This window comes from Lipotes vexillifer, unplaced genomic scaffold (genome assembly GCF_000442215.2).
Source record: "Lipotes vexillifer unplaced genomic scaffold, Lipotes_vexillifer_v1.1 scaffold371, whole genome shotgun sequence".
Taxonomy (NCBI): Eukaryota; Metazoa; Chordata; class Mammalia; order Artiodactyla; family Lipotidae; genus Lipotes; species Lipotes vexillifer.
The window spans coordinates 2361593-2372670 of NW_006786304.1; the positions used below are offsets into that span (position 1 = coordinate 2361593).

General features: G+C 45.2%; 1 protein-coding gene across 1 annotated transcript in view; it reads left to right on the forward strand.

The window, feature by feature from the left end:
* LOC103071308 (zinc finger protein 180-like) overlaps positions 1 to 11078 on the forward strand; it is a 52514-nt gene that overhangs the window by 32913 nt on the left and 8523 nt on the right. The window contains 3 exon segments of the mRNA XM_082931130.1: positions 32 to 225; positions 5526 to 5555; positions 10754 to 10880. Of these exon segments, the coding sequence (XP_082787256.1) occupies positions 32 to 225; positions 5526 to 5555; positions 10754 to 10880 (351 nt within the window).

Sequence of the window (11078 nt, forward strand, 5' to 3'; positions counted from 1 at the left end):
GTGTTCTTCGAGGTCTTTGTTCCGGCCGCAGGCACAGGGGCCAGATCTCCGGGATCTGAGGGGGAAAGGGCAGCGAATGGCGGAGGGTCGGAACCAGAGAATTTCAACGAGCTCGGCTTGGCGAAGGAAGGGTTTGAGGAGGCGGGTCGCCGAGCATCCCGGGGTGGGATAGGGGGCGGGGCCCGGGCCGGCAGCCCTTGGTACCCCTCAGGCTCGGAAGGAGCAGTTTGAGGCCGGCAGCTCCGACTCTGAGATGGGCATCTCCCGTTTGGGAGACTCCAATCCAGGCAGTCGCGGATTGATGGTATCTTGAATTCTTTCACGGTAGCCACCCACCCACTTCTGTACTAATTTCAGAGATTTGTGTCTGTGAAGGCATTTCTGTAAAGAGCTGCTGAAGTTGAATCTTCATGTTATGTTTGTGTTCCTTGGAGAATTTTAAAGCATCGTGCAAGTTGTGAAAGATTCTTTTGCTGATGTATTGTTGCTGCATCTGGTTTTTGTCGCGTCTGAGATCCACACAGGTTGAATTCCACTCTAAATGTCACATAGCTGATCTAAAGACCAAACTAGTGGTTACCAGTGGGGAGAGGGGCAAGATTGGGGTAGGGGATTAAGAGGTACAAGCTGTTGTGTATAAAATAAGCTACAAGGATTTATTACACAACACAGGGAATATAGCCAACATTTTATAATAACTATAAATGGAGTATAACCTTCAAAAACTGTGAATCACTATATTGTACACCTTGTAACATATAATATTGTACATCAACTATACTTCAATAAAAAAATCCTTCCCCCTCCCCCCAGAATTTAAATGTCACATAGCATGTGGGAGCCACAGCTTTGAATTCAATTTGAGACTGTGTCTTGATTCTTTTTGTCCCCTGGGAGCTACAGTGAGTGCAGGCTTGTAGACAAGGCACAAAGCAGGACTGGCATGGGCCCTTTTCTCTGAGTCCTGTAGGGAGGGTGGTCCCTTTCCAGGACACCTGAAGGAAGTAATAGGAGTAGATTACAGGAAGCGTAGGTTAAAGGGAGGAGTAGCGTACATCCAGCTGGTGCTCAGAGATTTTTCCCTGTGGTGTGTTGGGAATTATGATAACATCATGTTATCTCATGGCTCATTTCTTTTCTTGCTCTCTTCCAACTGTTCCTTTGCCAGAGAGAACTGCATCAAAGAGGAAGGAATAATCCCAGGTCTCTTGCCGTTGGAGCTCCAGGTGAGTAGGACTTTGGTCTCTTGTTGTTGTTTTATGTCAATGCTTGCTGTCTTCCCAAATGGAGACCTGTTTTTCCGACCTCATTTTTTATCCCATGGTTTTGACACATGTCCTGTTCAGGCCCCTCAGGCTTACCCCCTTCACTCAGAAATGGGTTTCTTCTAAGGTTGGGGAATTTCCTGGTGTCTTATTAGTATGTTCTCTCCTTGGCTTCTAGTAGTGGTTCATTTGATCAGTAGATCGCTCAGGCTTACACTGTTTCAAGGATGTGCTACGTGTAGGAAAGAGGTAATAACAGTAACTAATGGTATGCATTAATTAAGTGCTTATTATATGACAGTTATTATGTTGAGGGCTTTCACTGCTGTATCCCTGGTCCCTGGAACAGTGTGTGGCATATAGTAGCCTGTCAATAAATATTTGAATGAGCAAATTAATTTTTCTATTTATTATTTATTTATTTATTTGGCTGCACTGGGGTCTTAGTTGCGGCATGTGGGATCTAGTTCCCTGACCAGGGATCGAACCCAGGCACCCCCTGCATTGGGAGTGTGGAGTCTTAGCCACTGGATCACCAGGGAAGTCCCTGAGTAAATTAATATATATTTAATTTGCTCAGCAACTGCAGAAGTTAGATAATATTAGTCCCATGTTACAGATAAGAATACTGAGGCTTAGAAAGGTTAAGAAACCTAACAAGTGTCACTTGGCCAGGAGATGTTATCACCAGAAGTCAGGGCCTTTGTCCTTGCACTTCCCTCTGTACTCTTCTCATGCCGGATCTTTACACAACTGATTTATTTTCATGCGGGTCTTAGAGACCTTCCATGACCACCTGATTTAATGTTGCCCCTCCCAAACCTGCCTCCAATGTTCTGTCTGAGAGAACTTACATTCTGGGGGGGTAAACAAGAATCTGTCACATGTGTTTCCGTTTCTTCATTGCCCTTTTTGTAATCGCTGATCACCTTTGTAGATTTGTTTACCCACCAGAAGGCATAAGAACAAGTACCTTGCCTGTCTTATTTACTGCTGCATCCCCAGTGTTTGTTGTAGCATCCAAGATGTAGTTAGGCACTGAACGTATATTTGTTAAATGAAGGGATGCTTGTATTCCGAGGTTAGTGCCTGGGGGTGAATGAATAACAGCAATGATAATAGTTTATAGAGGATTTTCTGTGTGCCAAGAACTGGGCTATGAGCTTTATTCAAATAGGTAGGCATGTATATGTGTATGAGAAAGAATTAATTCTTTCCACTCTGCAAGTAAGGAATATTATCTTCATTTAACAGAAGAAAGAACAGACTCAGAGGTTTGTCACTCTTCTAGTGTTAGTACAGCTACCAAGTGGCTGAGCCAGAATTTGAACCCAAACCATTGCACAGCTCCCAAAATTGAGAGACAAGAGCTGTAACTTCCAAAACCTGGCTCCTCCTTTTGCTGTCTAGGTTAAGACATCATAATTTCCCCATTTTCCTCAAGCTTCAACCCAGACTCACATTTTTTTTTTTTTTTAAATGCTGGTGATGGTGTTACTATTATTGTTGTTGTTGCCATTACTATTATTGTTATTATTTTGTGGTTGTGAGGGGAATCACTTTCGACAGACCTCCGTTTTTTTTTTTTTTTATAAATTTATTTATTTATTTTTTGGCTGTGTTGGGTCTTCGTTTCTGTGCGAGGGCTTTCTCTAGTTGTGGCAAGTGGGGGCCACTCTTCATCGCGGTGCGCGGGCCTCTCACTGTCGCGGCCTCTCTTGTTGCGGAGCACAGGCTCCAGACGCGCAGGCTCAGTAGTTGTGGCTCACGGGCCCAGTTGCTCCGTGGCGTGTGGGATCTTCCCAGACCAGGGCTCGAACCCGTATCCCCTGCATTGGCAGGCGGATTCTCAACCACTGCGCCACCAGGGAGGCCCCAGACTCACATTTGAGTTCTCCGCCTTTTCATCCCCGTACATAATCTCATTCATCATAATTTTATTCATCTGTTATTTCTACCTTTGCGGTATCTATTATTCCCGTTACCTCTTCGTCCCACTGCCTTTGGCACCAGTTATTTCTGTCATCCTCTTTCTCCCTGCAGTGTGAGCACCACATGGTCAGGGACGGTATCTTTCTTTATATCCCACGCAGCTGTCACACGGTAGAATTTCAGTCAGTGTGTGCTGTCTTCCCAGCTGGAATGTCAGCTTGAATGCAGAATCCTTTCCTGCCCTGATCACCATTGTGTCCCGACACACCCTGCATGGTCCTTAGCATGTAATTTACTAAGTGAACGAGCTGGGGAACAAAATCCATTCTGCTCTATAACTGGTAACAGCAGATCCAGGATCCAGGTAGCAGCAGGCTGAGTTCAGGCAAGTCTCAGTCTCCATTTAAATAGTTATTGAGGGGTGGGGGAGGGATGGATTGGGAGTTTGGGGTTAGTAGATGCAAACTATTATCTATAGAATGGATGGACAACAAGGTCCTACTGTATAGCACAGGGAACTATATTCAATGTCCTGGGATAAACCATAATAGAAAAGAGTATAAAAAGGAATGTGTATATGTGTATAAATGAGTCACTTTGCTATACAGCAGAAATTAACACAACATTGTAAATCAACTATACCTCAATAATAAAAAAACTTTTTTAAAATAAATATTTATTGAGCACCTACATTGTGCCAGGAGCAGACTGAAATCCCAGCCCTCAGAGAGCTCACGTTCTAGTGGGCGCAGAAAGACAGTAAACAAGAAAAACAGATGGAAGTTTAGATGATAAGTTTCATGGAGAAAAACGAAGCAGGAAAAGGGCTTTGGGAGTGCTGGCGGAGGGACTGGCAGCTCTAAGTGGGATAACCAGGGATGCTGTCACCGAGAAGGTGATGCCTGAGTAGGGACCCAAAGGAGGTAGGGGGCCTGTGGACATCTGGGGAAAGGGAATGGCAGTGAAGGCCCTGAGGTGGGTGTATGACTGGTCTATTTGAAGACCAGTAAGAAGGCCAGAGAGGCTGACGAGAATGAGAAAGAGGAAGGATAAGTAGGAAATGGGGTCTTGGGAGGCCTCATAGTGTAAGGTCGTTTGGCCATTGAAAGGACGAAGGTTTTGAGTCAAGTGAAGGTTTTGGCCACAGAAGTGACATGACTTTAAATTTTTAAAACTTCATTGTTTTATTTTAAGAAAGTACCACCTCCACCCCAACCTTCAGCAACCACCATCCTGATCTGTCAGCAGTGTCAGCATGAAGGCAGGACCCTCCACCAGCCAAAATATTATTACTCTCTGAAAGCTTAAACGATGGTTAGCATTTTTTTTTAAATTTATTTATTTATTTTATTTTTGGCTGCGTTGGGTCTTTGTTGCTGCACGCGGGCTTTTCTCTAGTTGCGGCGAGCGGGGGCTACTCTCCGTTGCAGTGCATGGGTTTCTCATTGTGGTGGCTTCTGTTGTTGCAGAGCACGGGCTCTAGGCGCGTGGGCTTCAGTAGTTGTGGCTCACGGGCTCTAGAGCGCAGGCTCAGTAGTTGTGGCACATGGGCTTAGTTGCTCCACAGCATGTGGCATCTTCCCGGACCAGGGCTCGAACCTGTGTTCCCTGCATTGGCAGGCGGATTCTTAACCACTGCGCCACCATGGAAGCCCTGGTTAGCATTTTTTAACAATCAAGTATTTTTTAATTAAAAAAAAAAAAGAGAGACCACTGTGGCTGCTTTGTAGGAAATAGACTTGCAGGCAGGACTGGAATAGAATCAGAGAGACCAGTTAGGAGGCTACTGGAGTATTTCAGGCAGAGAAGATGGTGGTTTGGATGGTGACAGCAAGAAGAATTGGTCTAAGTCTAGCTATAATTTGAAGGTTCTTGCTGCTGATTGGATGTGGAGTATGAAAAAGAGAAATCAAGGATTGCTCCAGAATATATCGCCTGCTTATTTGAAAGGGATTTGAAAGGGGAGAGGGACCTCTAGAGGCAAATCTGGAATTTGGTTTGGGGGCATGTTTGAGACACCTTTTAGACACCTGAGTGGAGCCGTCAAGTTGGCATTGAGTCATCAGCATATGGATGCATTTCGAAGTCATGAAGTCGAATGTGTTCACCAAGAGAGTGATGAGTCGAGATAGAGAAGAACTTCCTGGACTGAATCTTGAGGCAGCCGTAACTCTTGGAGGTCAGGGACATGAGGAGGAACCACAAGGAAATTCTGTACAAACTAGAAGCCCCTCGAAACCTTGGAAATCAGCAAAGAGTATCTTAGCACGTGCTGCTTAAAGGGTGGTCCCTGGAGCAGCTGTATCAGCATCACCTGGAAACTTGTTAGAAATACAGATTCCTGGGCTCCACTGCAGAGCTCTTGCATCAGAATCTTTGGAGGTGGCATCCAGCAGTCTCTTTTAGCAATCTCTTGTGATTTTTAAAAACTCTAAAGTTTGCAAAGCACAGTCCTGGAGGATCCTGAAGGGTCGAGTTTGAAAGGCATTGTTGTGGAGGACTTGTTACAGACCTGGCCCCTGCTTTCCTTTGCCCTTTATCCTCCATACAGGAGGTCAGCAGGTGACGCAGTCTTCCACACTTGCTTTGGAGAGAGCGATCCTAGTGCAGGGCAGGGCACACGTGGTGTGAGACAGGTGCCTGGCAGAGCAGGCTGTGCGAAGGCCCAGGACAGGTGGTTAGAGGAAAGGTGGACGCCTGAGCTCCTGAAGCGCCACAGTCCAGGGAGCATCTTAGAGTGGACATCCCAAGCAGGTGTATCTGTTTGTCTGAATTTGCCCTGTGGCTTGGATCTAAGGGAAAAACAAGTAAGGGAAGGCGGAAGCTCCCGGTCAGTGTCTTTGCATTACTTACTAGCTCCAGGCTGATTTCAAGAGTTCTGTTCTTCTGGGTGCATCACAGCCTGTTGATGGGATTTGCTAAGTGCATCCGAGGGGCCACACCTGTCCAGGATAGTGAAGATAAATAAAGGAAGAAGACTGGAGTCCATCAGTGATTTAGAGATGTTAACAAGGCAGCCTGTGTGAAAGGTGCTAAGCCAGCATTTCCCCCCACCCCCACCCCGGTGTGGGCCTCTCACTGTTGTGACCTCTCCCGTTGCAGAGCACAGGCTCTGGGCGCACAGGCTCAGTGGCCACGGCCCACGGGCCCAGCCGCTCTGCGGCACGTGGGATCCTCCCGGACCGGGGCACAAACCCGTGTCCCCTGCATCTGCAGGCGGACTCTCAACCACTGCACCACCAGGGAAGCCCTAAGCCAGCATTTTAAACAGAGTGTGGCTGGGTCCCAGAGTGGCTCATCCTATCTGGTGCTGGCAGGAGAAGGCTTCGTTAGAAAAGGAGTTCTTGAACTCGAGTCCATGGTGTAATGCAGCAGGTCCATGAACTTGAGTGGGAAAAAAATGTATACTGGTCAAACTGAAAATTAGCATTTCCTTCCATTATGAATGTAGGCAGCAAACCGCAATAGTATTAGCAGAACCTGTGACTCTGTTATCCATGTAAATCATAGATATTCTTTTTTTAATTATTAATTTATTTGTTTTTGGCTGCGTTGGGTCTTTGTGGCTACACATGGGCTTTCTCTTTCTCTAGTTGCGGCAAGTGTGGGCTGCTCTTCATTGCGGCACATGGGCTTCTCATTGTGGTGGCTTCTCGTTGTGGAGCACAGGCTCTGGGCTCGTGGGCTTCAGTAGTTGTGGCACGCGGGCTCAGTAGTTGTGGCTCGCAGACTTTAGAGTGCAGGCTTAGTTGTGGTGCATGGGCTTAGTTGCTCCGCGGCATGTGGGATCTTCCCGGACCAGGGATCAAACCCATGTCCCGTGCATTGACAGGAAGATTCTTAACCACTGCGCCACCAGAGAAGTCCCATAAATCATAGATATTCTTATAATGCCGTTGGTGTAGATGTTTCAAAATATTGCTTCTGCTCATTACTATTTTGAAATTACAGTAGTTGATTCATTCTTGATAATTAATAAAGAAGCACACACTTGATGTTTCAATATTTTTGAAGGTTGTCTTTAAGTGTAATTAGCTTTTAAAATCATCCTGTGTTTTATCTTATGCATTTAAAACATTATTCTGAACAGAAGTCCATAAATATCACCCAACTGTCAAAGGAGGTCATGGAACAGGAGAGGTTACAAACTCTGATTTAGAAGACATTTGCTCACCCATATCCTGATTTTTATTTTTATTTTTAAAACTTTATTTTATTGAAGAATAGTTGATTTACAGTGTTGTGTTAATTCCTGCTCTACAGCAAAGTGACTCAGCTATACATACATTCTTTTTCATATTCTTTTCCATTATGGTTTATCCCAGGATATTGAATATAGTTCCCTGTGCTGTACAGAAGGACCTTGCTGTTCATCTCCCTGCGAACTCTTAGTTGCAACATGCATGTGGGATCTAGTTCCCTGGCCAGGGATCGAACCCGGGCCCCCTGCATTGGGAGCGCAGAGTCTTAACCACTGTGCCACCAGGGAAGTCCCTCATATTCTTTTTCATTATGGTTTATCACAGGATATAGGTCCTGTGATATACAGTAGGACCTTGTTGTTTATCCATTCTATATGTAATAGTTTGCATCTGCTAATCCCAAACTCCCACTCCATCCCTCCCTGCCCCCTCCACCAGCAACCACAAATCTGTTCTCTATGTCTGTGAGTCTGTTTCTGTTTCGTAGATAAGTTCATTTGTGTTGTATTTTAGATTCCACATATAAGTGATATGTCTTTCTCTGTCTGACTTATTTCACTTAGTATGATAATCTGTAGATCCATCGATGTTGCTGCAACTGGCATTATTTCATTCTTTTTTTATGGCTGAGTAGCATTCCGTTGTCATATCCTGATTTTTAGAATCCTTGAAGACAGGGATGTGGATTTTTTATTTTTGCAATCCCCAGACTGTTGCGTTAGTGAAGCTTTTACACTCCAGGTTTTACTTCACAGGGCACGGATCCTGTATGTTTGTGGGATCTGTACCCTTCTGTAAGGCGCTGTGTCTCACTGCAAGATTTCTGCTGCTGGGCCCTCCCTGCAGACACTCCTCTGACTGTACAGCCATCTGCGACATTCATGACTCTCTGGACTGTGAGTTCCCCCAGAGCAGGGACTGTGCACATAGCCGTTCAGTACATATCCTCTGAATGAATGTCATCCAGAGGGTGTGAACTTTGGTGCCAGAAGAAAGAGCTCAGATAAAGTCAAGTTCCTTCTTGAGCCCACAGGTCTCTGGAATGTGGAAACCAAGAAGCAGGCTCTGGAGAGTGGAGGTGGAGGTAGGTACTTGGGAGCCCAGGTAGCCATCTGAAGCTCCTCATCAGAACTTGGACAGTCTCAAGAACGAAGAACCACTGGATCTTCTGCTTCTCCAGTTTAGGAAGATCAGAGAATAAATAAAACTGCTGGGCTTCCCTGGTGGTGCAGTGGTTCAGAGTCTGTCTGCTAGTGCAGGGGACACAGGTTCGAGCCCTGGTCTGGGAGGATCCCACACACCGCGGAGCAACTGGGCCCATGAGCCACAACCACTGAGCCTGCGCATCTGGAACCTGTGCTCCGCAATAAGAGAGGCCGCGATAGTGAGAGGCCCGCGCACCGCGATAAAGAGTGGCCCCCACTTGCAGCAACTAGAGAAAGCCCTCGCACAGAAACGAAGACCCAACACAGCAAAAAAAAAAAAAAAAAACAACAATATATATTAAACAAGGTGTCTTTAAATAGAAAAAAAAAAAAAAAAAAAAAAAAAAAAGATTAATGAATAAACTCCTGCCCCCAACAGCTTTTAAAAATAAATAAATAAATAAATAAATAAATCTGGTTTAAAAATAAATAAAATAAAACTGCTGATGCTCCAGAAACCTAGGAGGGGTGACCATGGAGACTTTTTCCTCCTCAAGGCAGGAGGAAAGAGTTGAGAGCTTATGAAGGGTGGGGGAGAATCTAAGTCGGGTGTGGAGAGAGGAAATGTGAGGTGGATGAAGAGCTGCGTCCAGTGAAAAGAAACCAGTCTGTAAGGGGACAGACATTCCTGAGGTCCAGGTGGGTAGTCAGAGCGCCCAGGCAGGCCCCACCTTTCTTAATGCTTCTCTCTTCTCCTGCAGCTCTGCGTTCTCAAGCCTCAGCCCTTTCCCAAGATGGGGAAGACAAAACCAAGTTTCAGGTGGGTCGAGTTCTCTTTTCTCTCCAGAAATAACAACGTAAGGCATCAGAGAGTAAACATATGTCCCTCCCTTGGTAACAGGAAAAAGAGGGGAAAAAAAAACATATTAGGTGAGCACATTACATTACTCAGTGCATTTATGCCCAAAATAGCTGTGTGAGAGAGGTGGTATGATTCTGCTTTAGAGATGAAGAAATGAGTGGTGAATCCTGGATTTGAGCCCAGGTCTGTAGGACTCCGTAATGTGCCTGTTTGCTCTACATGCGGCCTGTCAATAATGGTTTCATCTCAGGGCCCTGAGCCCGCATTATGTAGAGAGGTGACTCCAAATAATGAATCCCCCTTCTCTGCCCAGGTTTTTCTCCTCAGTGGGACATTTCTTCTTATTCATTTCCAGATGTTATATTCTCCACGTAATACACGCTACCAAAACTTATACCACGAACAAAGTTAAAAGACAGCATATTGGGTGAAAAAAGCTTCATGCACAACAAAATTTTAATATCCTTATTTTGAAAACAGGAGCTGGGAATAAAGACCTGAGCCTTCATGTTCAGGAAGGGAGAAAAGAGGAAAAACAAATGACCAATAATCATATGAAAAGATGATCAGCCTCTAGTAATCAAAGTGATGCAGATTGAAACAAGATGTGATTCTTTTCCTAGCAGATGACCAAAGATTTGAAAGATCGGTGTTCACTGTTAGCTAACATGGAGAAATGGGTACATCCACACAATTGCAGGGGCATTTCAGCCCTTGTAGAAGTTCTGCAAACCTCTGCTCCAGTATTTCCCACTCCAAGAATTCTAAGTCAGAGCAAGTGTTCAAAGAGTGATCATCACAGCATTGTTTATAACAGTGAGAAAAAAAAAGATGGTGGAGTGGACTCCATGTCCATCCATTGGATTGGTGTTGGATCAATGGATTGTTGTGGTTTCATTCGTCCTCTTGTCTCGATCCTGTGCTGCTATCAAGTGAGATAAAGTGGGTGAAAATATTAGGACATGGAAATATGTGCGTGCGCGCTCTCTCTCTCTCTCATTATATATACATGTGTGTATTGTAACTTATCTTTAAATTTGGGGAAAAGAAGTCAAAGTGAATGCAGAATTTTAAGTACTTTTTTCCATACATGGTATTATTTTATAAAGCTTTCTCTAATGAAAAGAGATTATAGAAAAAAATTTGCAGGAATTCCCTGGCGGTCCAGTGGTTAGGACTTGGTGCTTTCACTGCCGTGGCCCCGGGTTCAATCCCTGGTCAGGGAACTAAGAGGGTTTGGAGCAAGAAGACCACAACTTAATGACTGGCACAAAAGCTTCCAACGTGGCTCTTCTTCCAGGGGTCATTTGTGCAGATGATGAATGTGGCATGTGCTTGAAGTTTTAGGAAACTGTGACCTTCAAGGACGTGGCTGTGGTCTTCACCGAGGAAGAGCTGGTGCTATTGGACTCCACCCAGATAAACCTGTACCAAGACGTGATGCTGGAGAACTTCAGGAACCTGGTCTCTGTGGGTGAGGACAGCGACCTCCCTGTAAGTAAGCGTCAAACCACTGGTCCTGTTTTCTCAAGTGGTCAGCTTCAAACCAGATAGAATATTCCAGTTGGAGCACAAAGGGAAACTTTGGCCACCAGAGAGAAATCTCCTAAGAGATGCACGTGCAGGTGGGAACCTGCAGTTCATGAGGTTCAGCAGATAACTGTGAGCCCGT